Consider the following 27,432-nt stretch of genomic DNA (forward strand, 5'->3'; position numbering starts at 1 on the left):
AACGCTGAGATTAAAAACCGATCACATTGATTTATCAGTCTACTCAGGCTTTAGCAGAGCTCAGTAACACTGAGATTAATAACCGATCATCACATTGATTAATCAGTCTACTCAGGCTTTAGCAGAGCTCAGTAACACTGAAATTAATAACTGATCACATTGATTTATCAGTCTACTCAGGCTTTACGGAGCTCAGTAACACAGATTAATAACTGATCACATTGATTTATCAGTCTACTCAGGCTTTAGCAGAGCTCAGTAACGCTGAGATTAATAACCGATCACATTGATTTATCAGTCTACTCTGGCTTTAGCAGAGCTCAGTAACGCTGAGATTAATAACTGATCATCACATTGATTAATCAGTCTACTCAGGCTTTAGCAGAGCTCAGTAACGCTGAGATTAATAACTGATCACATTGATTTATCAGTCTACTCAGGCTTTAGCAGAGCTCAGTAACACTGAGATTAATAACTGATCACATTGATTTATCAGTCTACTCAGGCTTTAGCAGAGCTCAGTAACGCTGAGACTAATAACTGATCACATTGATTTATCAGTCTACTCAGGCTTTAGCAGAGCTCAGTAACACTGAGATTAGTAACCGATCACATTGATTTATCAGTCTACTCAGGCTTTAGCAGAGCTCAGTAACACTATTAAACAGTATTGCCAGTATTAAACAGAGGGATTCAGAGTGGTTTGATGTGAAATGGTTCAAATGTCTTTACAGTGGTGGTGATAGGAACCAGGGGTCGCCATGACTACAACACAAATATAGACATTTTATTTACTATCCAGAACCACCAGTGAACCTACACGAGTCTTCTGAGTTTATATGGAATGTTGATGATGGAAAATAGTGGAAAATCTGAAATAATAAGTTTTCTTTGAGGGCTATTTTGGCTTACAAGATTTAAATCTTCTCGAAACTATTGTAAAACTGTCTCAGACATCTAGCAGCGATTTCATTACTATTTCATGTAGTAACTTTCTGTGAGGGAGCTTTTAGAGGTGGACGTCTGGTTCCTATCACAACCACTGTAAACAACTCAATCTGTAAGTTTCTTCATAGCGGAGCATTTCACACCAAACCACTCTGAATGACTGTGTTTACATCTCAAGCACCTAATCATGCAGCACCTTTTATAAATTGTGCTAAAATCGGTGGAATTCCCCTTTAAAGATTCACTTTTCCGGGCGTAGCCAGGACTCAACCACTACGAGGAAATGTAGTTCTCAGAGGGGGAGGTCTGAGCTGCGCGTAACGGCAAAGCGGCTGCGACTGGACTACATTTCCCAGAATGCTCGCAACTTTTGCTTACAGCGCACACACGAGGGTTTCACTCCGAGCGCTGCTGACTCGACTCTCCCTCTCTGTCGCCCCCTTAAACCGGCTGCTTTAATTCAGCAAACCGGGGAGGAAAAAAGGCCAGGAGAAAGTTTTAGCCGTTTAAAAACCAGGGGGTGACCTTAACGACGGACTAACGGAACCAACTGCGCCTCGTCTTCGTGAATATTTGTGCTAAAGAATTCAAAAAAGAAGTAAACAAAACTGCCGACATGGACCCATCCACAGACGCTGTGCTGGATTCGTGGGAGCAGCAGGAGGAGGACGGCGAGGCCCCGGCCCCGGAAAACAGAATTTCGGACGCTTTCACCGGCCTCAACGTCAACGCCAAGCCCTTCATCCCCAACGTGAACGCGGCCGAGTTCGTCCCGGGCTTCCTCCAGAAGACACCCGCCGAAACCGCCGCATCTCCCGGTGAGGGTTCGCTTTATTCTCGCCGGCGGCCGCTTACGGTTCAAGCTGATAGCATGCTACGCTAAGCTAAGCTAAGCTAAGCGCAAGTTTGTATGGCCGAGTCTCAAATGGCTCCCTGCTCCCTATCTAGTGCCCTGCAAAGGTAATTAAAAACGGTGCCTCTGCGTCCAAACAGCGCTGTAAACGTTAGCTTTGGAGTCGTGAGGCTTGTATCTTAATATAAATGCCTTTCTATTCAACGTACAGTGAGCTGCGGAGCCCCTAAGGTGACCTGGTGACTACTTTTAACAAGGTGTGGCCTCAAGTAAATGTTATTGAGGCCACGAGTTAAGTTTTTCATAACTAGTGGCCTCAGTATTAATATTTGTGGCCACGCCTTATTAAAAAGTACACTTCGGAGGCTCCGTGGTGCACGGAGTTGCGCGTAGAGGCCGTTTTATTGGTGACCCATGTAGGGCACTACGTAGGGAGCAGGGAGCCATTTGAGATTCGGCCGAAGTTGTACGTTGCGGCTAAGCTAACGGGCTAATTTCACATTGTTAGCATCGTTGCTAACTTCACTTTTCCTCTCTTTCTCCGTGGCAAAATGGAGATGGTAGACGGGGGTCTGATTTTACACCTTTTAAAAACAAAAACCAGTAACTTTAATGGCTTGTTTTAGCTGCTAAGTAAAGGTGCATGGCTAACTTTAGCGGCTAGGAGCGGTTAAAAGCCCGCATCACACGTGTCTGCGGTGAGCTAGCGGTAGTTTAGCAGCAGTGCGGGGCGGAAAGTCGGAATTAATCGTCAACACTGTGGATTAAATGCGTTTGTTGTTGTAATTGGACCTGATCAAGCCTGTTTAGGCCTGGTTGGGGGTAAACAGGTGCTCTTATTAGCTCTCTTTACGAGTTAGACTAATGCCCACGTCATGTGACTGCAGGTTTCGTTAGTACTACTGGATTTAGTCAAGGGAGTCTAATACAGTTGGTCTTATACAGTGAGTTTAGGCAAGGGGGTCTAATACAGTGGGGTCTAGTCAAGGGAGTCTAATACAGTTGGTCTAATACAGTGAGTTTAGTAAAGGGGGTCTAATACATTGGGGCCTAGTCAAGGGGGTCTTATACAGTGGGGTCTAGTCAAGGGAGTCTAATACAGTTGGTCTAATACAGTGAGTTTAGTCAAGGGAGTCTAATACAGTGGGGTCTAGTCAAGGGAGTCTAATACAGTTGGTCTAATAGTCAAGGGGGTCTAATACAATGGGGTCTAGTCAAGGGGTCTAATACAGTAGGGTCTAGTCAAGGGGGTCTAAAACAGTGGGTCTAATACAGTGGGTCTAGTCAAGGGAGTCTAATACAGTTGGGTCTAGTCAAGGGAGTCTAATACAGTGGGGTCTAGTCAAGGGGGTCTAATACAGTGAGTTTAGTCAAGTGGGTCTAATACAGTTGGTCTCATACAGTGGGTTTAGTCAAGGGGATCTTATACAATGGAGGGGTTAATACAGTGGGTCTAGTACAGTGGAGTTAATACAGTGGCTTTAATACAGTAGAGGCAATACAGTGAGTTTAGTCAAGGGAGGCTAATACAGTGGGTTTAGTCAAGAGGATTTAATACAGTAGGGAGTAATACAGTGGGTCTAGTACAGTGGAGTTAATAAAGTAGGGGTAATACAGTGGCTTTAATACAGTAGAGGTAATACAGTGAGTTTAGTCAAGGGGATTTTATACAGTGGGTCTAGTACAGTGGTTTTAATACAGTAGGGGTAATACAGTGGGTCTAGTACAGTGGGGTTAATGCAGTAGGGGTAATACAGTGGGTCTAGTACAGTGGGGTTAATGCAGTAGGGGTAATACAGTGGTTTTAATAAGGTGAGTTTATTAGTGTTCAGCACGGTGGGCTTAATAATGTGGATGGGTGTAATACAGTGAGGTTAATGCAGTGGGTGTACTTTTAACCACCTTTGTATGTGTTAGTGCCCACAAAGGTGGTTAGAAGTCCAGGTTTGCTTCGCTGGTGGGCTGTCGTGCTCGTAGGCCTGGTCTCTTTCTTGGTGAATGGCTTAAAGTGGGGTTTTTTATAGTAGGAACTAAATAGTGCCAGTGAGCTGATTAAGCTGATATGAGTACATGTGTTGGTTTTTGTGACATCACAGAAACATTATTTTGCAAAACAGACGGTTTTTACAGCTTAGTGTCCGAACTATGGACTGGAAAGTAGGTCCTTAACAATGTTTACATACTACATCAAACTCTTTTATTAAAAACCTAAAGGAACGTTCACTTCTGCATCTCTTTAAGCCCAAATTCAAGACAGTTCTGTGGAAAATCCTCATTAAGGGTAACATTCTCCCTCTAGTAATCCTGCTTTATGGAGTAATGTAAGATAAGTACAGTGATGAATATTTGATTTGGATTTTGATATTAAATGTGCTTAAAAATGTCTCCATTCTACAGAGCTTTATTTAATATACTATGCAGCAAAATACACATTTTAAAAAGAAAATGATTGGAAAGTAGAATGTCTTTGTGTAAAATAGCTCTGTAACTGGGCTGCACATACAAAAATAATTATGGGTGGTTTATATGGCAAAAATATAAGGATATTTTATCAATATTTATTTTTTTTGAACTGACAACAAAAAAGCTCCAGCATTTATTTATGCTTTCTTATTTATTTAAATAAATGATGTTAAAAAACTATAAACATAATGATTTTTAAGTGTTTCTCTGCACTTAAATCCAGTTAAACAGGTCTAATCATGCTGTCTGTAATGAAACCTGCTGTTCCTGTGTTCTTTAAGTACTGATGACGGTCACAACACTAAAAAAGCGCATTACAACATACTGACCACCTGTGCAAAGCATGTTTCCACAAAAGCATAATCTGACACTGAGCCTCAACTATAACATTCACATCTGCATTAATTGATCACTGAATGCAGGTAAATGAGACGCACACAAGTAGAGGTGAACAACAAAAAACACTATACTTGATATTTTCTTAATACTTGGTATTTTTTTGAGGTCTGATGATTTAATTCATTAAATTAGACTTTTAATTATGTCTATTTTTTTCCCTCCAATATGTTACTTTCAGCAAATAAGCCACTCTTTTCTTTTCATTTGACTGGGCGGCGGATTGTTGTACGTGTCTGTTTGTACACGTAGTTATTTTTCAGATTAACGTCAGACCACTTTGTGTTTAGGGAATAAATTCTTCCAGGACTCTTTATGCACTATTTATTGGGCCGAGTTTTTGTTTGACTGGGTTACACTGTGAAAAGGGATTGTTTACAGTTATGGCTGTTGGGGTCTATGGAGACGATTGTTTACAGCTATTTCAGTTGGGTCTATGGAGACAACTGTTAAATTATTTCCATTGGGGTCTATTGAGACAGTGGTTTAGTTATTTCTGTTGGGTTCTATGAAGATGACTGTTTAGTTATTTTCATTGGGGCCTGTGGAGATGACTGTTAAATTGTTTCTATTGGGGTCTATGGAGATGACTAGTTATTTCTATTGGGGTCTGTGGAGACAACTGTTAAATTATTTCCATTGGGGTCTACAGAGACAATTGCTTAGTTATTTCTGTTGGGTCTATGGAGACGACAGTTTATTTATTTCTTTTGGGGTCTATGGGGGCGATTGTTTACAGCTATTTCAGTTGGGGTCTATGGAGACAACTGTTAAATTATTTCCATTGAGGTCTATTAAAACGATTGTGTAGTTATTTCCTTTGGGGTCTACGGAGACGAATGTTTAGTTATTTCTAATGGGATCTATGCAGTCGATTGTTTGCAGATATTATTTTAGGGATCTGTGGAGTCCACTGTCTAGATGTTTCCTTTAGGGTCTATGGAGTCGACTGTTTACAGATGTTTCTTTTGGGGTCTATGGAGACGACTCTTTACGGAAATCTCTATAGGGGTCTATGAAGTCAACTGTCTACATGTGTTTGTTTTGGGGTCTGTGTTGTTGACCGTTTACAGATGTTCCTTTGGGCTCTGTGGAGACTGTGCATAATTTAAATTAGCCTGAAATCAAAACGTTTTGTAAACGACGTTCGATATAAATCAAGCCATACAGTCGTAAGCAAAAGTTCTGGCACCCTGGTCAAATTCCACGTTGTTAATCGTGTAAGTGAAAAACTCTTAGACCGTCTGATTTTCTCTTTTCTGTCCATCTTTTTAAAAACAGCATGTTGATAATTTTTGTTTTGTTCTTTTTCACAGCCTCTGAGAAAGATGGCAGTATAGAGGTCTCAGAACCTGTCGGTAAGTCAAACTGTTCTTTTGTTTTCTTATCATAAGTTAAACACACATCAGTGCCTGTTTCAAGTTACGAGGAGGTTTAATGCTGTACGTTCTTCCTGTTCTTATACATCCCTGTTACACCAACATGAAGATCCTTAACCGAAACTAAAGACACACCCAGGCAGTTTTAATCATAAGTAATATATTAGAAATACTTATTTATTATTATTTATAAATGTACATTGTTTTGAATGAATTTAATGCTCATATAAGCTATAAAGCGATAAAGAAAATAACTTGAGCTGGGCACAAATAAACCGTTTACATAAAATAAACGTATTAAATGACTAAAATGCCTTTTTTTTCTCTTTCAGCCAAAAACTGAAGGTGCCGGTTTTGACCACCTTTAGTCGCTGTACATAATGTAACCAAACAAAGCCCAACAATGTATTTACACATCAGCTTCGTGAGGCGAAACTGCTTTTCAACCTATTGTTTGCAAGCAGCTGTAAAATAAACACTGGTAACAGCAGGGGGAACAAAAGTGTATGTAAAGTTTCCTCTACTGTACCAGGAAAAAAGCTGGTTTAACAAACACATTTCCGCGTCGTATGTAGGCCTGTCACCATTATTATATACAAGCCCGATCACATTTCAGCTGATGGCAACAGTAAACATTATAATATCCATAATTTTGAGCTGGGTTGTATTATATTGTCTTTAAATTGGTAAATTAAAGCGCCCAGAATCATAAAAAAACAAACGTGCCTCAAGTTTCAAACCATTCACTCCTCACTCTAAACAGTCCGTATATAAAGCTGTAAAACAGCCCTTTTTGAATTCATCGTTTCTGTGATGTCGTTAAAAACCAAAGCATTTACACATAACCGCCTAATCACCCTGCATCAGAGCAGCCAATCAGAATGGAGGTCATTTGAATATCAGTCTTAGAGGCAAAACAACAGCCTGTTAAATTCTGGGGGATAAAGTGAGGTTAGAAAATGGTGGCATAGAAATTAATTTTTGGTACATAAAATCACACGAATTTCATGAGTGGACCAAAAAAAATGTAGGATATGAGCTCATTAAAATGCTGCAGTCGGTGATTTTGTTTTAATTAATTGTTGAAACTACAGTTAAATTCTTTTTGAGGGTTAAAAATAAAATGAAGTAAATGCTGTATTGACCTGTTGCTCTATTCAGTTATGAACTAAAGCGTTTAGCTTAATCAACGCTCTACTAAAGTCTGTATACGATATAATCTCTATCACCAGCTCTAATCATGTCAGACTGAGTTTTGGTACCACTTTTGGACTAAAGACTAAACCTATAAAGTGCTTATGAATGGTTTAAAGTGTATTTATTTATTTATTTATTTATTTGTAATTAGGCCATAAAATACCTTAAGCACATAAATAAAATAGTGAACCCAGAATCATTTATACTGTTAAATCTCAGATCTCGCTGGTTAATGATCTCACTCCAAAAACCTCTACCTCCAAAGTGGTAACTTTACAGGAGAAGGAAAAAACCTGCTTTACTTTTAATGTAAGTCAATGGAACCAGACTTTTTTCTCATTTTGGCTGTTACTTTTGGTTCTTTCACTGTGAAATTTGCACACAATGTAAAGAGCAACAGGCATTATGACAAAAGTGGAGATACGAGGTTTTGTTCTGACAGCAGCGTTATTCATCAGATATACCTGGATTAAAGTCTTATAAAGGCTTATTCATGACATTTTAGGTGTTTATGACCCATTATCAGTGGTGGACGAAGTACACAAACCACGTACTTGAGTTAAAGTAGAGACACCCAAGGTAAAATATTACTCCAGTAAAAGTAGAAGTTCCTCCCTTTAGACCTCCACTTGAGTAAAAGTACTAAAGTATTTGCCTTCAAATGTACTTAAGTATCAAAAGTGAAAGTACTGAAAGATTAATTATGACTCTGATGTCCTGTTATCAATTTTGTAACAAGACTCGCTTCATTAACTCAGTTTAGGTGAAAATACTCCAGTGTCTCTCTTGGTAAACCAGTCTTTTAATAGAAGGTCATTAATTAGTGACGCTGATGTCTATTAAAATTATCATAAGCACAAAACACTGAAGGCGAACAGTTTCCATCAGGTAGAACTGAGTGGCTCTGAAATCACTTTTTACAAACAAGCAGAGTTTCAGTTTAAGATTTATTTGCAAGTTTAAGTTTAATAAAAACTTTAAACTCAGATTCACAAATGAGTTTCCTTTACTAAACTGCATCTGTAGGTCTCTGTTCATAAACATAAAGTAGCCTAAACTAATTTACTATAAAATGAAATGTGTTTGTATAAATTCAGAATAAAGACACGTCAGTCACAACTGCATATGAGTACATATTTCTATATTGTGGTCTGTTTACACAAAGTTAGGTTAGTTCATCATTTATGTTGAATAGACTCTCCCAAAATGTTTACGCTGCTGCACTGATGTTGAACCGTGTGCTGCACTGGGTCGGTATGACCAACAGGTCAAAACAAGCTCAAAACAAAGTGACCGCTGTGCCCTGATTGGTGTTTTTGCTTTGCGCTTCTTTCGTTTTGACGTTACGTTTTTATACACACATAAACCAAAAGGAACAACAGATTTCTCATAATGTGGTGGAGTAAAAAGTGAGATATCTGACTTTGAAATGTAGTGGAGTGAAAGAAAAAGTCACCAAAATGGAAAAACTTCAGTAAAGTACAGATACACGAAAAACTACTTAAGTACAGAAACGAATTACATTTACTGGGTTACTGTCCACCACTGCCCCTTATTAACTCATTTTAAGCCATTCATAAACATATATAAGTGTAGTCTTGCTGTAAAGTGGTTTTCGGGTGTGTCGCATTTTTCCGCCATTGCTCTTGAAGCTGTTTCGTTCTTGCTGTGGCGGCGGGCGTCTCTCCAGCCGAGGCTGCTTGGTGGAGCCGTCACTAAGTCATGTTATTACCACCTGAAAACGATCAGGACACCCGCATGGATGTAACAACAGCCGCAGTGACCTCAGGCAGGTGCTGTGTAAATAACGGGGTGTGCGGTTGTGACCTGCGGGTGTTTGTTTTGACAGCAGCTCCTCCGGTGGAGAACGGAGACGCGGAGATGGCGGCGGAGGACAGCTGGGAGCAGAAAGGCTGCGAAGCAGAGCCGGGAGGCGGTGGGCCGGCCGAGGAAGACTCCCTGCAGGAGGAAGTATTGGAGGAGGATGAAGAAGTGCCAACACCTAAAGTAACCCCCGCCCAGCCCAACGCCCCCAAGAAGGAGCACGTCAACGTGGTGTTCATCGGCCACGTCGGTGAGTGCCGTCCCTGCCATCGTATCACTGATGGATGTTATTAAAACGATAGTTTGGAACAAGAAATCAGTGTCAGAACCGCATAAGCAGGTCTATTAGAGCTTACCTGAAGGGGAACTCCACCGATTTTTAAAAATTTTAGCATAACTTAGTGTGTGAGATGTAAACAGAGTGATTCAGAGTGGTTTGGTGTGAAATGGTTCAGATGTCCTCACAGTCGTGGTGATAGGAACCAGGGGTCGCCATGACTACAACACAGATATAGACATTTTATTTACTATCCAGAACCACCAGTGAACCTACACGAGTCTTCTGAGTTTATATGGAATGTTGATGATGGAAAATAGTGGAAAATCTGAAATAATAAGTTTTCTTTGGGGACTATTTTGCCTCACAGCACCCTGCATGTTATGTATCCCTCCCCCATAAATGGATTTAAAGGCCAAAATCTTCTATCATAAAACAGCGTCTCAGTCATCAGGCAGTGAATTCGTAACCATTTCATGTAGTAACTTTCTGTGAGGGAGCTTTTAGAGGTGGACGTCTGGTTCCTATCACCACCACTGTGAACAGTTCTGACTCAGTAAGTTTCTCTAGAACTGAGCGTTTCACACCAAACCACTCTGAACGACCCTGTTTACATCTTTATCACTTAATTATGCAGGAAATTTAGAAAAAATTGGTGACATTCCCCTTTTAACAGCTTGATAGTTTGAAGCAAGCGTGTGATTTAGATGTACAGTTAGCACAATGCTATTTGAAGTACGTTACCCTCGTAGCCCCAGTGCAAAAACGACCGAAGCAAATTTCAGACGCCTCACTTTAAAGGGTGAGTTCAGTGTCTGCACCAAACTGATGGTTATCATAACTTCGGCTTGCCGCGGTGGTGAAGCAGACTCTCATCTGAGTGTCTGAGTAACACCAGCTCTCTGTGCAGACCTGTAACGTGGCCAAGTTTCCACAGCACAGGAAAAAAAGCTCCCAAATTCCTGTTTTATCAGCGGTAGAAAGCCGCTAGAGATAAATGATATAAGGTTAAGGGTGGACGATACGGTAAAAATAAAGCATCGCAATACTTTTCCACGATGCACAATACGTGTTATGATTATTATATTTTTTTGATGTTCGTAAATATACGTGTATGGGCAAAACGTGCCAGGAAAACAGCTACAGAACTCCAGCAGCACTGCTGTGTCTGATCCACTCGCACCAGCGCAACACACACTAACACACCACCACCACGTCAGTGTTACTGCAGTGCTGAGAATGATCCACCACCCAAATAGTACCTGCTCTGTGAGGGTCCATGGGGGTCCTGACCACTGGAGAACAGGGTAAAAGGGGGCTAACAAAGTATCAGAGAAACAGATGGACTACAGTCTGTAACTGTAGAACTACAAAGTGCACCTATATAGTAAGTGGAGCTGATAAAATGGACAGCGAGCATAGAAACAAGGAGGTGGTCATGATGTTATGACTGATCGGTGTATATCAGCTCCAAACATTCCATTTTCCTGGCTAAAAAGAGTCGTTCCAGCGGAATCAGCCAGAATAGAAAGGAAAGCCAGACTAGTGACGGCGTTCCCACGGACTTTGGAAAAGTTTCAGTATTTGTGAGTTGGAGAAAAGAAAATAAGTCCTTGAGAGGGTTTTTGGGAGGGGTGGAGGGTTAGTGGAGCACAGAACGAGGTTAGTTTCGTAATTCATGAAAAAAACTGTCTTTGGGTTTTTGATCATTCTTCACCCACAGTAACAATTATAAAAACAATAATAGTAATGATGATAATAATAATAACTTAATCTACAGAGAGCTTGATAAGCATGTGGTGATGATAGTAAGTGAAATAGTAAGTTTAAAGAAATAAAAGGAACATTTGACAGAAGTAGAAATAAAAATAAAGTGAAAAATATGAACGCAATTATTGTGCGTTATACTTTTAAATAAAAGATAGATTGACATTTTCAGCTTTCTTTAAATTGTGTATCAAACCTGAGAAATTTCCACAGCTCAGAACCACGAAGAGGTCATTTATTATGATCATCATCATTATTACTGTTATTGTTCTGGTTATTGTAAAGCTCAGTGCTCACACTGAATGGCCTGAATGAACACAGAACAGTAGGCACACTGATAGAAAGTGCTGGAAAGTCACATTACAAATAACGTTATTTACTCTGTAATGAGCCAAACTAACTTTTTAAACATAGAATATAAAATAAATAGTGTTCCGTTTACATTACGTGAAGTAAATGATGTGCTCCAGTCATATGCAAAAGTTTATGCACCCCTGGTGAACTCACATTTTGTTGATTTTTCTGTGTGAAAATAAGTTAAAACATCCTCTACAGAGAACACAGTTCATTTTAGGATTACAGGATTACTGTCTGTTTGCGGAGAACATTGAGAAAAACGAAACGGCTTCTGAACAGACCTCATTTACTGCCACATTTAATGTTCTGTTATTTTTTATGTTAAACTCAGCAAATATTTAAGCAGTAGAACCCGAGAGGGAGTGTGTTATCGTGAAATAACATCACGGCTGTGATTTGGTGGCCGTAGATCATCACAGCCGTGATGTTATTGGCGATAACACACTCCTCGAGTGTTCTATTGCTTTTATACAACAGTTAAATAAATAAAGTAATAAATTAATAAACTGGGCCGTGAACGCGGCGTTTAATATGTTTTAATGTTCGCAGTTCCTTCACCAAATTATAGTTCCTTAACGAGCAGCTCGTTGCTACGTCAGAGTAACGAGCTCCGCCCACTCGCTGCACAGCTGGCAGTTCGTTCTCCAGCTCCTTACACTAAATTCCCAAACTGTCATCACCACTGAGCAGCTTTTCAGTCGGCAGCTGTGACAGAAGAACAGCTAAACAACCTGGAATCAGCCAGAAATGAACCCAATACCATTCGCCAAACGTGTAGTCTGATCTTCAGAGTCTGACCAAATCAGACTGAGCCATAAAACTGCTGCAATATCAAGTTCAGCTCAGTTTTGTCAGTTTTTTCCAGATCAGTATTAATGTTGTTTTGTTCCAGCCAGTCTGTAAAGCATCTTACAGCCCATTTAGTTTGGCGAATGGTGTTGGGTTCATTTCTGGCTGATTCCAGGTTGTTTAGCTGTTCTTCTGTCACAGCTGCCGACTGAAAAGCTGCTCAGTGGTGATGACAGTTTGGGAATTTAGTGTGGTCTCATCTTCGGAGTCTGACCAAATCGGCTGTCGGTCAAATGTGATCTTAAGTGTCCATTTTCTGTTTGTGGCAAAGTCACATCAGCTTTGCATGGAACTGTTGTGTAAATAGAAACTGTGCACTAAAATCAGCAGACGAATGCCGTATTCAGTTGTGTTCCCTGTGGAGAATTTACTTTATTTTCACTTAGGGAAAAAAAAACATGGTCAGAAAACATGGATTCGACCAGGGGAGCACAAACCTTTGCATACAGCTGGTTTTAGAACATTTCTTTGGTCCGTTTCTCATGAAGTGTAAAGTAATGTAAAGGTAAAGTGCAGTTGCCGTTTTCAAATGGTTAAAAACAGCCAAGTAAGCTCTGACGTTAACGAGGACGACGTGTTGGTTCAGCACAGACATTTAGATTATAGCTTCATTAGCCTCTCATTCAGCCTCGATACATTTGAAGATCACTCGCAGGTTTTTAGATGAAACAGATGAAGAGACATTGTGTTTTGTTAATCATAACCTTCCTGTTCTAGCAGGACGAGGCTTACGTTGATGTTTGTGGTGAAGATATCCCATAATAAGGGCAGGACCGTGATGATTGATAGGAGTTGTCTCTTTTGAGCTTAATGCAGGTCAGAGATAAGGAGGCATTGATGCCATATTGCAGAATATTTGCCTAAGAAAATGCATTAAAACAGCTTTGGCAAGTGTTTTTAAATGATGCCGACTTTTATTTACAGGCTTTGTTTACATTCAGGCTGTGTTGTTGTTTATCGTGGTTTTGTGAGGATAACTCACTGTATTATAGTCCATACAAACTTATCATTAAACTGTGGAGAACAGCAGGATATAGAGGCGATTATAAGCCTTAATTGTGATTAAAGGGCCCATATCATGGTAAACCTAGTTTCTTCTATTTTTGTTTCTTTAAATATTTTGAGACTAGTATGTAAACAAAACAATCAAAATGGTTCAAAACGTCCCTTTCACTCCCCAGTCCAGACATGAGCTGCTAAAAACAGTCTGTTTTGGATTCAGTATATTTGTGATGTCACAAACAAGACAGTTGAATCTCTCTGAATTAAATATTAAATATTTCATTGACCTATTCAGCCTCCAGCAAGTTAGCCCCTGCCCATTCATGTAGAAGTTATAAGGAAATCTTCAGCTCGGACTGATTTTGAGCAGCCAGTCAGAGTAGAGCTCATTTACATATCTTTTTTGAAGGCACAGGGCACTGCTGAGGGATGAAGAGGTGGGCAAAATTGTCATGTACAAATTTGACAGAATTTGACAGTCTGTTTATTATGCAAATGTCATGAGTGGGCTTGGGGGGGGCGGGCAGTGGGCAGGCATAAAATATAAGAAAAATGCAGGTTATGGGCCCTTTAAGTAAAGGCTGAAAGCTGTTAATGGTTTCAATGTATGTTATTAATATTATTATTATTAGTAGTAGTAGTAGTACTAGTGGTAGTAGTAGTAGTATTACTATTACTAGTAGTAGTGGTAGTAGTATCACTAGTGGTGGTAGTAGTAGTAGTAGTAGTAGTATCACTAGTGGTGGTAGTAGTAGTAGTAGTATCACTAGTGGTGGTGGTAGTAGTAGTATCACTAGTGGTGGTAGTAGTAGTAGTATCACTAGTGGTGGTAGTAGTAGTAGTAGTATCACTAGTGGTAGTAGTAGTAGTAGTATCACTAGTGGTGGTGGTAGTAGTAGTAGTATTACTAGTAGTAGTAGTAGTATCACTAGTGGTGGTAGTAGTAGTAGTAGTATCACTAGTGGTAGTAGTAGTAGTAGTATCACTAGTGGTGGTGGTAGTAGTAGTAGTATTACTAGTAGTAGTAGTAGTATCACTAGTGGTGGTAGTAGTAGTAGTATCACTAGTGGTGGTAGTAGTAGTAGTAGTACCACCAATTCAGCATAAGATGGGCATCCACCCTGCCCCCTCACACTCACCCGTGCCTGAAGAAGCTCTTAAATGTCTTCGTTCAGCTTCCTTTTCCTGGTTCCAGTGATGTGATGTTTTTGGATTTATTGTAGTTCTGACCTCATAACTTCTCTAACACGTTCATATCTCTGTCTGTCCTGGTCTAAACAGTTTAAACTCAGTTCAGTCTCTTTATCTCTCCTCGCTCACCTCCTTATCTCCTGTCCTTCCAGATGCTGGCAAGTCGACCATTGGAGGACAGATCATGTGAGTAGTCGTGTCCGTTGCTGTTGTTGTACATGTGTGGGCTGCTGTGTGGGCTTTTCTCATGGCCCTGTTTCTGCTCCTCTCTCGCAGGTATCTGACGGGCATGGTGGACAAACGGACTCTGGAGAAGTACGAGAGGGAGGCCAAGGAGAAGAACAGAGAAACTTGGTAATTTTTTTAAAAAAGTGTCTGTGTAAATAAATATAACACACACACAGACACTCACTCTGACTGGCCACTTCATTAAGTACACCTTGTATCTACCTACACTCGTCCATTTTATTAATAGAGCTGATCAAATATTTATGGAGCTGATAAAATGGACAATGAGTGAATGAGTGCAAGGAGGTGAACATAATGAAGTGACTGCTCATGGTATTATTATATATATAGTGTTCATATTATATATATATATAGTGTTCATATGATCCACACAGTCCTTCTGACATCCTGTAATACACTACAGGAAGTGTAGGGGGCGATATGAGGGCAGGGTTGATGCTTTATTCCCTTTTTTTTCTCAGGTACCTCTCATGGGCCCTTGATACGAACCAGGAGGAGAGAGATAAGGGTAAAACGGTGGAGGTGGGCCGCGCGTACTTCGAGACGGAGAAGAAACATTTCACCATCTTGGACGCTCCAGGCCACAAAAGCTTCGTCCCCAACATGATCGGCGGGGCGTCGCAAGCCGACTTGGCCGTGCTGGTGAGCAAAGACGCAGCTGTTACTTTATAACTGGGGTGCTAGGACATGTTGACAGTGCTGGCCTTTGCGATCGTGCTAGCTAACAAACTCTTCACAAGGTAATAAATATACAACAGCAGTTGACGCATCAATGTATGATATTAAGGGCTGGATTTGCCAATTTACTTTTTATATTACATATTTTAATACTGCTAAGTATGAAAAATTCTGTGTCATTCAGAACCCAGTAGCTGGTCTGATCAGCATCATTGAGCCACTAAGGCTTCGTTAACACAGCAGGTAAAAGTGGCCCAAATCTGATCTTTTTCTTCATATGTGACTCAGATGTGTGTCCGTGTGAACAGATAAACACACTGAATCTGACGTTTTCAATCCTGATTTGAGACGCTTTCATATGTGGTACTGAAATCTGATACGTGTCCGATCTGCGGCAGTGCGACTCAGTTTGAACAGCCAGTTCAGAATTCAGATTTGGGCCACTTTTACCTGCTGTGTAAACTGTAGCCTAAGTGCGCTTGATCCAAAATCTAGGCTGCTGATTGGCTGTTCGTTGCTATTTAATTACTATCTTTTGCATTAAGTACATCCACTTCCAGAAACACCGCTAACATTTTTGGTTTAAACCACACTCACTTTCAGTTTGTAGATTAAAGGAATATTGTAATACAGAATTGTTTTTTTTTATTGCTTAGAATCAGACTAAGGCCCAAAACGTACTTCACACAAGAACACAAACAAACTCACTGTGCGTTATTACGTTACTCTAGGGGGCGATAGAGGGCAAATCGGAGAGGGATCTACTGAGCTAAACATGGCCAGTAGAGGAGAGTGAGCTGCTGTACCTCCTCTCTTGGATTGGAAATGCGATAATTGATCATATTTGTCGTCTTTGCTTGAGACTCAACTGCTCTTCTGCTGTGGCAGTTGAGAAACTTGCTGGCGGTACAAGAGCGCTTGGTCCGGCTTGGCTGTCGTTATAGCGCCCCCTGCTCTAACGCTCAGATTGCAGCTCGTGCTTGCATCGCGTTATGAAATGCATTGTGATGCATTTTTCAATGCAGCTACACGTGAAACCCCGTCTGCGCAGCTCGAAGCGTCTGCATTTGCGTCGCTGAGTGAAGTACGTTTCGGGCCTTACTTTAAGCTATAAAATACACGAAACGTCACCGTGTAGCTGAACACATGAGTTGTCTAACACGTCACATCACACCGTCTCCTAAACCACATCAACAAGCCTGCGCAACTGTAATGAGGACCTGGATGTGCTTTGATAGAAATTTTCGGGGATGTGTTTTGGGTGACTATTGGCTTTAGGTGTTAGTTAGCAGCGTTAGCCTCATAGCTCCGGTTTAGAACTGAAGAAGCTAAATTTGCACTTCAGTCATGTCTTGGCTGATTGTTTCTTATAAGGTGGTTGCTACATTATTCATGGTAGATGCTGTATAGTTCATAGTATATACTGAAAATTTCACAAAAGATTCAGAATAATTCATAGTGGTTATTAAATAATTCATGGTAGATACTGAAGACTTCATAGTAGATACTAAAGAATTCATGGTAGAGTAATTCATAGTAGATACTGCAGAATTCATGGTAGATACTGAAGAATTCATAGATACTAAAGAATTCATGGTAGAGGAATTCATGGTAGATACTGAAGAATTCATAGATACTGAAGAATTCATAGATACTGAAGAATTCATAGATACTGAAGAATTCATGGTAGATACTAGAGAATTCATGGTAGATACTAGAGAATTCATGGATACTAAAGAATTCATGGTAGAGTAATTCATGGTAGATACTGAAGAATTCATGGTAGATACTGAAGAATTCATAGTAGATACTAGAGAATTCATGGTAGAGTAATTCATAGTAGATACTGCAGAATTCATGGTAGATACTGAAGAATTCATAGATACTAAAGAATTCATGGTAGAGTAATTCATAGGAGTTACTGAAGAATTCATGGTAGAGTAATTCATAGTAGATACTGAAGAATTCATGGTAGAGTAATTCATAGTAGATACTAAAGAATTCATGGTAGAGTAATTCATAGGAGACACTGAAGAATTCATGGTAGATACTGAAGAATTCATGGTAGATACTGAAGAATTCATGGTAGATACTGAAGAATTCATAGGAGATACTGAAGAATTCATGGTAGAGTAATTCATGGTAGATACTAAGGACTTTATGGAAGATACTACAAAACCAATCTTTTGTATCCGTTTGCACCTCTGAGCTCTAATCACTGGTGTTTCAGTTCTGTAGCGGTCAGTAGGGGGAGCTGTTTAAATGCAAATGTCACAGATCTGCCAGAAAGTGATTAAACGTTCACACATGCTGATTCAGTGAGGATTACAGTGTTCAGTTACACATGGCCAGGGTTTGATTACAGTACACTGAGCGCTGACTCTGCCCTTCTGCTGCTGTGCAGGTGATTTCGGCGCGGAAAGGCGAGTTTGAGACGGGATTTGAGAAAGGAGGCCAGACGCGAGAGCACGCCATGCTGGCTAAAACCGCGGGGGTCAAACACCTGATCGTTCTGGTGAACAAAATGGACGACCCCACTGTGAACTGGAGTTTGGAGAGGTGAGCCCAAGGTCGTCCATAATAAGGGTCCACTGATCACAGCCTGCCTGCTGGGTGTGGGTTTGTTTATGTGCCTCCTGCATGACCTTCTGTCTGCTTTTGGGTTGTAAGCTGAGTTTGTTGTGATGTTAACATGCATACAGATGAGCTGACTCAAATAGATCAATACAGCAATGTTTTTATCAATTTTTTTATTATTTGCACAAGAAGGTATGGTAAAGAAAGCAAAATGCAAACAATAAAAAGCAACAAAAAAGAGAATGTGTAGCAAAAGTAGTATTTTTCCCTAAAAAATAAAATGTTTAAATTGAATTAAATAAAAACAAGCACACAAAAACAATAAAAAAAAACACAAACAGATGTTCTACATTTGGGTTTGTTGTGGTGACAGCAGTTGAGGTTATCCTGTTGGAACATTTTATAATATTTAATAAAATATGCAGTCATTTATTTCCCAAATTAATAATTTCGGATTTTCAAATAACAAAAATCTAAAAATAAAAATATATTCCGCCATAGTCCACCTCTAAGTGAAACTCTTCCTGTTAATTGTTTGTGTACTGGTAATAAATCCATGGTGATATTTGAGATTTTGCGACGCATATTGAAGATTTCCTGTCTTCCTTAAAAAAACCATAATCAGCTTGTGAGGTCAGAGATTTGCTCTCCTGGTTGTTTGTTTACTTTTATAATTAAGTAGCTGCTCTGATCAGGAAACTTTGCCCACAGATATGAGGAATGTAAGGAGAAACTGGTGCCATTTTTGAAGAAGGTCGGGTTCAACCCCAGAAAAGACATTCATTTCATGCCGTGCTCGGGACTGACCGGGGCCAACCTGAAGGAGCCAGCTGAACACTGCACCTGGTACACGTAAGTGGAGCACTGTTTAAACGGCACAAACTCAACACGGATGATGTTTACATATTTAACTCCTTAAAGTCTATAGGGTTCAAATATTGTGACTCTACATAACCTAAACATTAGTTTCATATAGTAGATGCGGAATAATTTATAGTAGTTGCTGAATAATTCGTAGCGGATGCTGAATAATTCCTAGTGGTTATTGAATAATTTATAATAATTGAATAATTAAAAGTAGATGCTGAATTATTAATAGCAGATACTAATAATATTATTAAGATTTACTAATATAACCTAAATTTTGGTTACATTTTCAAAATTTCTTTTGCATTGTTTGTCATTAAATGTTAGCAAAATAGTGAATGGCAGAAAATATAGAAAAGAAGAAAAAAAACGTTTCTAACTTTCCTATGACTGTAACTACATACAACCAACAAAATCATTGTTCATAATGTGAATGTATTTGTGTATCTGTTTACAGAGGGTTACCATTCATTCCACATCTGGACAGTTTGCCAAATTTCAACAGATCCAGCGACGGCCCAGTGAGGTTACCGATCGTAGACAAATACAAGGTTAGGCAACCGTGTGTGGTTTTATCTGAGATGCATTTTCATCAGCTGTGATGTTTTGTGTCTTTAAGGTAAAACATTGTTGTGAAAGCTGTTTTAAATGGGATCGTTCTTCTCCTTTAGGACATGGGCACTGTGGTTTTGGGGAAGTTGGAGTCGGGGTCCATCAGTAAAGCCCAGCAGCTCGTAATGATGCCCAACAGGGTACGTATGTCCACGATGAACCACACCTAACATGAGCATCGGTTCCAGATTGGCATTGTTCAACTGTCCAGCTCAGTAATTCACTCTGCATCTTACGGTGTGGAGTGATATAAGTTTATACCCCAATAATTTGCACCAACCAAGCTGCGTTCATAAATTATACACTTGCCTCAAACTGTATTGAGTTATTTAAGGGCCCATATTATGGAAAAATGATTTTCTTTGCTGTTTTGAAAGGAGTTTGATGTGTTGTTCGTTTGAAAACATTACTTACACCCCCGACTCCCAACCTGGTCCATTTTAAATTGTGATGTCAAAAAAAGTCGCCTCTAGCGCCCCCTGTGTTAAATAAAAATGTTCAGAGCCCGATACGTTTTGTCCTGTGAACATTCTTCTCTCGAATACCACTGGATCCTCTGAATTATGAGTTTGTTAAAGAGCCTTAATGCTAATATTGCTACATGCGAGCTAAAGCTACTGCGCATTAATTTGATGTCACTAAGCTACATGAATCTAAGGCGGGCTGTGGCGGTGCTCTGACAAGCTGAGCTACCTTTTCAAAATCTTCTCCCGTAGCGCATAATTACAGGTAAACCCATAAATAAAACCTCTAGGTGGGATATTTTGATAGACTAAAACTCCTTATCAAAAATACTACCAGCATTAAAACTACGAGGCTGAATTTAGCTTCTTTTTCACAGCTTCTTGTTTGAATGTTCCCGTTCCACCTTAAATGGTGCAGCAGCTGTGACTGGCTATCACAAACATTAGCAAACGACAGAATACTGACCTGTCGGTTCTGTGAAACAGCAGAAATAATTTAATGTTAATTTAATGTAAATAGAGAAACCTCCTCATATCAGGCCTTTCAACCCTCCATGAAGCTGAACTCAGCTTCTTTTTCTCCAGCTGCTTGTTCCAATTTCCTTGTTCCACCTAAATGGCGCAGCAGTTCAGAACGTGACTGCTGCACCACTTAAGGTGGAACGGAAAAAGTCTAACAAAAAGCTGGCGATTGTCCTCAGAGAACCAGCATTAAAATAGTAATCAGGATATTCTGAGAGCCTAAATCAGTTTATCAGGGGTGAGCAGTGATCATTAAGCTGAGTCTGTACCGGATCAGCCTGAGTACGTTTGTAGATCTTTTCAAATCAAGCTAAAAGGAGAGATCTATCGTGTTTCAGTGAGCATCGGATGAAGAACAGAGAACTGCAGGGAAACCTGCTGATTTTGTTCTGACTTCTTTTCGTCTGCCCTCAGTCTGAACATGGAAATGTACACTGAGAAAGCCGGATTAAGGTGGCCAGTCTAATGACGTGAATTCAGAGCGCAGTAGCTTTAGCTCACATCTAGCAATATTCATATTTCAGCTCTTTAACAACCTCGTAATTCAGAGGATCCAGTGATATTCGAGAGGAGAATGTTCACAGGACAGAACGTGTCGGGTTCTGAGCACTTTTATTTACCACAGGGGGGCGATAGAGGCGACTTTTCAAAAAACCCTATTCATTCTGGCCCATAGAGAAATGGAGCTCAGACCCGGAGTTCCTAATATGGGCGTAAGAGCATGGCGCCGACTACAAATTGTCGACACGACTACAGTGGTCTATTATAAAGTGTGTTTCAGCCTGAGGCACAATACAGAACAGCCAGTCAAAACACAGTTCAATTCAATTTGACTGTTTTTGGTACATTAACCCACACAGATGTTATTAGTGAGCTTCGGGGCGAAAAGCCTGTTATCTCAGCCTCCTCCTGTAGAAAACTGTTCTATTTCTCCTCTCTCGTGCAGCACACTGTGGAGGTTCTGAGCCTGCTCTCTGATGACGTGGAGACGGACGATGCCGGTCCTGGAGAGAACCTGAAGCTTCGCCTGAAAGGCATCGAGGAAGAGGAGATCCTGCCGGGCTTCATCCTCTGCACCGCCGAAAGCCTCTGCCACTCCGGACGCACCTTCGACGCCCAGGTGAGAGTTACCTCTGCGAAGCCCTGGAGGATGAGAACTGGGCAGTCATTTCTGGTATTCAGATATCCAGAGTTTTCAGCTGGTGGTACTTGAATATTTCACTGACAGCGTTTCCTGTTTCTATGTATATTTAAGATGTAACATTTATTTACGTCATGCAGCTGACATAAGAGGTGATCTGTACCTGACTGCTTAGTTAAATCACTGCTTTTTCCTAAGTTTACGACCAATTTACTGGGTTATCTTAGTGATTTAGGCTGATTTGGTGATTTATCTTTGCATTTTGAGTTGAGTTTGTGAAATATATTTGAGTTTTAGGCCAGTTCGGTGTGATACAGTACAGTAACTTGTGTTTAATTCAAAATACGTCCGTGTTAATCTGCTCTCATTGAGCTTTTTTTCTTTTTTTAACACATTTATTTACCTGAATATGTAAACAGATACTAGGAGAGTTTGAATGTACTTAAATAACCAAGCGAGGCACTTCATTTATTTTTTTGGGCGGGTTTTTGTGTTGTATGAGTTCTGCGTTCCTAATCTGTTTTTATTTGCTTGTTTTCACAGATAGTCATCATTGAACACAAATCCATCATCTGTCCAGGTTACAACGCCGTTCTGCACATTCATACCTGCATCGAGGAAGTTCAAATCACGGTAAAGCTTCTGACAGCTCTGAGTCGTGGTTCTGCTCTCTGTTTAGAGGAACGGATTCGTGAGTTTTAGAATAATTTGCGCTTGTTTGAAAGGAAATTATCTGAAGAAGAGCTTAGGCACTGAAAAAGTAGCACATTTGTACTCGTAGTAAGAAAACCATCATTTTAAAGGAGAGGGAGAGGAATAGTCTTGACTTAATGTCTCTGAATGCTGTTTAACCTCTTCAACTCCTTGAGACCACCGGTGGTTCCAAAACGCACTTCGTCTTATTCTTTATAACTTTCGTATTTCATAAGCTACATTCTAAAGGTGGGAATCGTATGAGAGCTGTAACTGTCTTCTCTCCAGTCAAATAGATGGGTGATATGATTTTCCTACTGAAAGTCGACCCATTTTTCCACAAATCTGGGCTGTAAACTATAAACAGATGGCGTCTCTTCAGTGATCTGCTCTGTACAAATTATTTTTATAAAATAATACAAAGAGCGTCTAAGATTTTTGGCTTTTCAGCAGTAAATTGTAAGCATATAGCAATATGTTTATAATCATAAAACACACGTTCTGTTAATTTGAGGAGAGCTTTTACAAAAAATAAATAAAACAAAAATCTACATTTATTTCATGCAGTTACTGAATAATCTGCCTTACGATTTGGTCATGAAAATTCAGATGGACAGACCAAAAATATACCCTGGAGAACAAGAGGTTAAAAACTTGAACAGACCAACAGAAAAACGCAAACTGTTCATCACGAAATGTTTTGGGGATGCACTGAAAAAATGGGAAATGTGAGCCAATATTTGATTTTTCCTGTGTCTCTAATCACCAAAACGTTCTTCTCTCGTCTGCTCAGTAGCTAAACACATCAAATATTGGGTCAGCTGTAAACATCTGTTTTCTGCAGATCTGTATGTGGGAACATTTTAGGGATGCACACATCAGAATCGTAGCGGTTTCAGCATCAGACAGACGTTTACATTTGACCTGATTTATGATGTATTTAGTAATAAATAGCATCTTTGTCATATTGCCTGTATGGGGAGAGTCGTGGGCTGGAGGTTAGGGAACCAGCCTTGTGACCGGAAGGTCGCTGGTTTGATCCCCTGAGCTGACAGTACGTGACTGAGGTGCCCTTGAGCAAGTCACCTAACCCCCAACTGCTCCCCAGGTGCTGCGGATAGGGCTGCCCACCGCTCCGGGCAAGTGTGCCTACTGCCCCCTAGTGTGTGTGTTCATTAGTGTGTATGTGGTGTTTCACTGCACGGATGGGTTAGATTGCAGAGGTGAAATTTCCCCACTGTGGGACTAATAAGGGTCTCTTAATCTAATCTAAGGTACTTCAGGGATGGGCTTTTCAGTCAAATTTGATGTCCAAATTTTTAAAGAATTATTAATGGAAACTTTTCGAAAAGTTTTTACAGAGAAAAGAGTCAGTCTATAGTTTTTAACATAAATCATCACCTCGAATTTCACCTGATAACTTTAATCTGGGAAACAGTGAGTTTGTGAAGAGACCTGATAAATTTATTAAACGATGCTAAAAGTTTTATAATAAATTTGAGCGATTAGAGTGTAAAATGAGCTCAATTTTGATGTTATTGGTGCTTTTCTGCAATGCTTACTCTGCGCTGTATCTGCGCTCTATGCTTTTTGCTACCCAGCGCCAAAGAGAGACCCTCTGCTGGTGCACTTTGTGTGGACTAAACAGATAAGAAACTCTGACCAAAACACAAGACTGAGCTCTACGCTGCCCTCTGGTGGAGTTCAGGCAGCTCCTGGTTCTCATGAGAATGTAGGATGTTTGAGAAGCTCATTTGCATATGAAAATGTCCTGGCTATTTGAATAAACAAATGTTCTGGCTCCTCCCATGTGTGCGTTGCCATGTAGTGCTGTGGTTATTGATGTGTCCTGTGTCTCTCCTGCAGGCCTTAATCTGTCTGGTAGACAAGAAGACGGGCGAGAAGAGTAAGACGCGACCTCGCTTCGTCAAACAGGACCAGGTGTGCATCGCCCGCCTCAGAACCGCCGGGACCATCTGCCTTGAAACCTTCAAAGATTTCCCCCAGATGGGTCGTTTCACCCTGAGGGACGAAGGTCAGTCCTGTCTTCTTAAATAGTGTCCTGCACTGTGGAGCTGGAGCACCAGAACGGCTCATGATACTCGTGTTCTAGGAAATCTGAGTCACCCAAATCACGATTAGGTTTTGGAAATCAGATATACGGACATTAAAAACACACGTTCGCACCATTTCCCCTCTTATCCCAAGAGGGGAAATGATTGTCTAGGACAGGCATGTCAAACTGGCGATCGTCCAGGCCAAAGTGCTGTGGAGATCAGCGTTTAACCTCATCTGACGCTCTGAATTCAGTTCATGAAGGTCTTGCTAATTAGCTGATGAGCTGAATCAGGTGTGTTTAATGAGGCAGTGTTTCGGACCATTTTACAGACATTAAGGGTCACACAGTAATGTATCATTTCACATACACCTTTTACAGATCGCTGCTGTGGGAACAAAACCCAGCATCCCCAAAGTGAGAACTTTACAGGAAAAGGAAAAAATATGCTTTACTTTCAATGTAAATCAATGGAACCAGAATTTTTTCCAAGTAATTTTGGGTCGTTTCTTTTGGTCCATTCATCACGAAATTCACACACAATGTAAAGAAAGACAGGCCTTTTCAAATTATGTCAAAACAAGAACAAAAATGGAGATATGAAGGTTTTGTTCTGACAGCAGCGACATCCACTCAGTTGCTTAATATTCCATATGCAACATAAACATAAGCCTTTCCATTGAACAAATGTCACGGACGATTTATATCTATTGTTTTTGTGTTGGGGATCCTGCAGCATCCATTTTCTTATTTTAATGGCCATCAGTGATATTTTAAGGAGGTATTTGTCCATCTTTCCTACTAATTGGGGTATTTTCCCAAAATAAAGATTCACCCATGAAGACTCGGACGTCATTCCAATTATGTTCCCTAAAGCATTTCCAATCAATTGCCTAAACGAAGCAATCGTTGGACAGCCCCCCAAAAAAATCTGAAAATGATGAGCTGTCCGAGTATTGCGCTGCCCCTGGTGACTTCCTTTCTCCATCAGAGCTCTTCTTTTAGGAGTATAAAAGACCTAATTAAACATTTCCAATTAAAGCTGCTATACAGAAGTTTGAACACCCCTGGTCAAATTATGCTTCGTTGATTTAAGTAGGTTAACACGTCACCTACAGAGAACACACCTAAATATTTCCGCAAAAATGTGCTGTAACTTTGGCCACATTTTACATTTTATTTTTTTCTCCTAAATTGTTAAATTGAGCAAATAAACAGTAACTGTGTGTTAAAATGTGCAGAAGTGTGTCTCTGTGAATGATGTGTTGATTTGCTTTCACTTAGACAGTCAACAAAACGTGGAATTTGACCAGGGGCGCCCAAACCTTTCCAAAAACCGTAGATAATTGTTGTTTTGTAATAAAATAACAGTCGTATTTTACCAGTGCTGTACTTTGCATCATTGTGCTTAGAGGTGTGGTTGTTTTTCCCCGCAGGGAAGACCATTGCCATCGGGAAAGTGTTGAAGCTGGTTCCGGAGAAGGACTGAACGCACTGCATGGTTGTTGTGGAACAGCTGAAGGAGGCGGAGAGGTGGGTGTTGCCGTAGCAACACGATTCGCACAGCCTTCCTGCCTCCAGAAGACCAGCGTTTAAAACAAACAAAAAAAAAACACACAAAAAAACAAAACAAAAAAACTTCTTCTCTAAAAACAAATCTGTTTTTAAGCAAATGACAAAAAAATGAGATCAGTCCACACATGTCAGCTTTCTCATATTGAGAGCTCAGCGATGCCATGTTGTTTAGGGTTGCCCCCCTTTATGACCTTTTGACCTTTTCCTCACCAGCCTCCAAGACACACACAGTCAGCAAGAGATGCAGCTTTTAAAAAACAGTGAGTCATAATTTTTTTTTCTTTTTCTTCCTCAGAGAAATACAGTGGCAGCAGATACCATAAAGATGTGGACCAGTTTGCTTGTGTAACGAATAAAAAGAGAATAAGTTACAGACAGTAAAGAAGTTTTGAAATGATTAACCAGTTGAAACCAAAATGTTGATATTGTGCGTCTCCCTTTGCTTCTACACACTTGGGTTTCTCTTCTCATAGCGTTCCTGCGGAGTGCACGGGCGTGCTCACATGTTATTAAAGCAACTTCTATGACAATAAAATATTAAATTGGAGAAATTATATGATCACTGTTGCATGGACTGACTTTCTTTAATTGAGGAATTTAGTAAACAGAGAGATTCAGAGTGGTTTGGTGTGAAATGGTTCAGATGTCTTTACAGTGGTGGTGATAGGAACCAGGGGTCGCCATGACTACAACACAAATATAGACATTTTATTTACTATCCAGAACCACCAGTGAACCTACACGAGTCTTCTGAGTTTATATGGAATGTTGATGATGGAAAATAGTGGAAAATCTGAAATAATAAGTTTTCTTTGGGGACTATTTTGCCTCACAACACCCTGCATATTATGTATCCCTCCACCATGAATGGAGGTTTAAGGCCAAAATCTTCTCCAAACTATCATAAAACAGTGTCTCAGTCATCAGGCAGTGAATTCATAACCATTTCATGTAGTAACTTTCTGTGAGGGAGCTTTTAGAGGTGGACGTCTGGTTCCTATCACCACCACTATGAACAGTTCTGACTCGGTCAGTTTCTCTAGAACGGAGCGTTTCACACCAAACCACTCTGTTTACATCTTAACCACTTAATTATGCAGAGATCTGTAGAACTTTGTGTTACACACTTAAAATTATGGGTTCTGTAGTAAAGAAAATGGTTTTATATAGAACCATGAACACCATAAGCAGTCATGAACAAGTTCTTCAGATTGATGGTGAATGTGTTGAATATGGTTCTATATTAAGAACGCTTACATGATGCAATGAACCCTTTAATCATGCAAAGGGTACTTTGAGCGTTCATGGGTCTGTGAAGAACCCTTTTTAGTGCTACATAAAACCATCTACAGCACATTCTAAAGAACCCTTTCATGATGAACACTTCAATCATGCAAAGGCTTCTTTAAATGTTCATGGTTCTATGCAGAACCTTTGTAAAAAGGGTTCTATTGTTATGGTGTCAAGCTTGTAATAATGTAAGAGCCCTTTTTGT

At 40.1% G+C, this 27,432-nt stretch overlaps 1 protein-coding gene across 2 annotated transcripts; it reads left to right on the forward strand.

Moving 5' to 3' along the window:
- Nucleotides 1–1,341: 1,341 nt before the first annotated feature.
- On the forward strand, nucleotides 1,342–26,001 carry gspt1l (G1 to S phase transition 1, like). Of its 2 annotated transcripts, none has more exons than XM_036589714.1 (14): nucleotides 1,342–1,766; nucleotides 5,977–6,018; nucleotides 9,089–9,310; nucleotides 14,656–14,689; nucleotides 14,780–14,857; nucleotides 15,214–15,394; nucleotides 17,835–17,989; nucleotides 18,719–18,859; nucleotides 19,332–19,425; nucleotides 19,546–19,626; nucleotides 21,419–21,592; nucleotides 22,157–22,246; nucleotides 24,173–24,341; nucleotides 25,799–25,851. In XM_036589714.1, the coding sequence occupies exons 1-14, from the start codon at nucleotides 1,565–1,567 to the stop codon at nucleotides 25,849–25,851; spliced, it is 1,716 nt and encodes a 571-aa protein (XP_036445607.1). In that variant the 5' UTR covers nucleotides 1,342–1,564. The 2 variants fall into 2 exon arrangements, with proteins under 2 accessions (XP_036445607.1, XP_036445606.1); XM_036589713.1 differs by having other exon boundaries at nucleotides 1,343–1,766; nucleotides 9,086–9,310; nucleotides 25,799–26,001.
- Nucleotides 26,002–27,432: the final 1,431 nt, after the last annotated feature.

This window comes from Colossoma macropomum, unplaced genomic scaffold (assembly GCF_904425465.1).
Source record: "Colossoma macropomum unplaced genomic scaffold, Colossoma_macropomum, whole genome shotgun sequence".
Classification (NCBI taxonomy): Eukaryota; Metazoa; Chordata; class Actinopteri; order Characiformes; family Serrasalmidae; genus Colossoma; species Colossoma macropomum.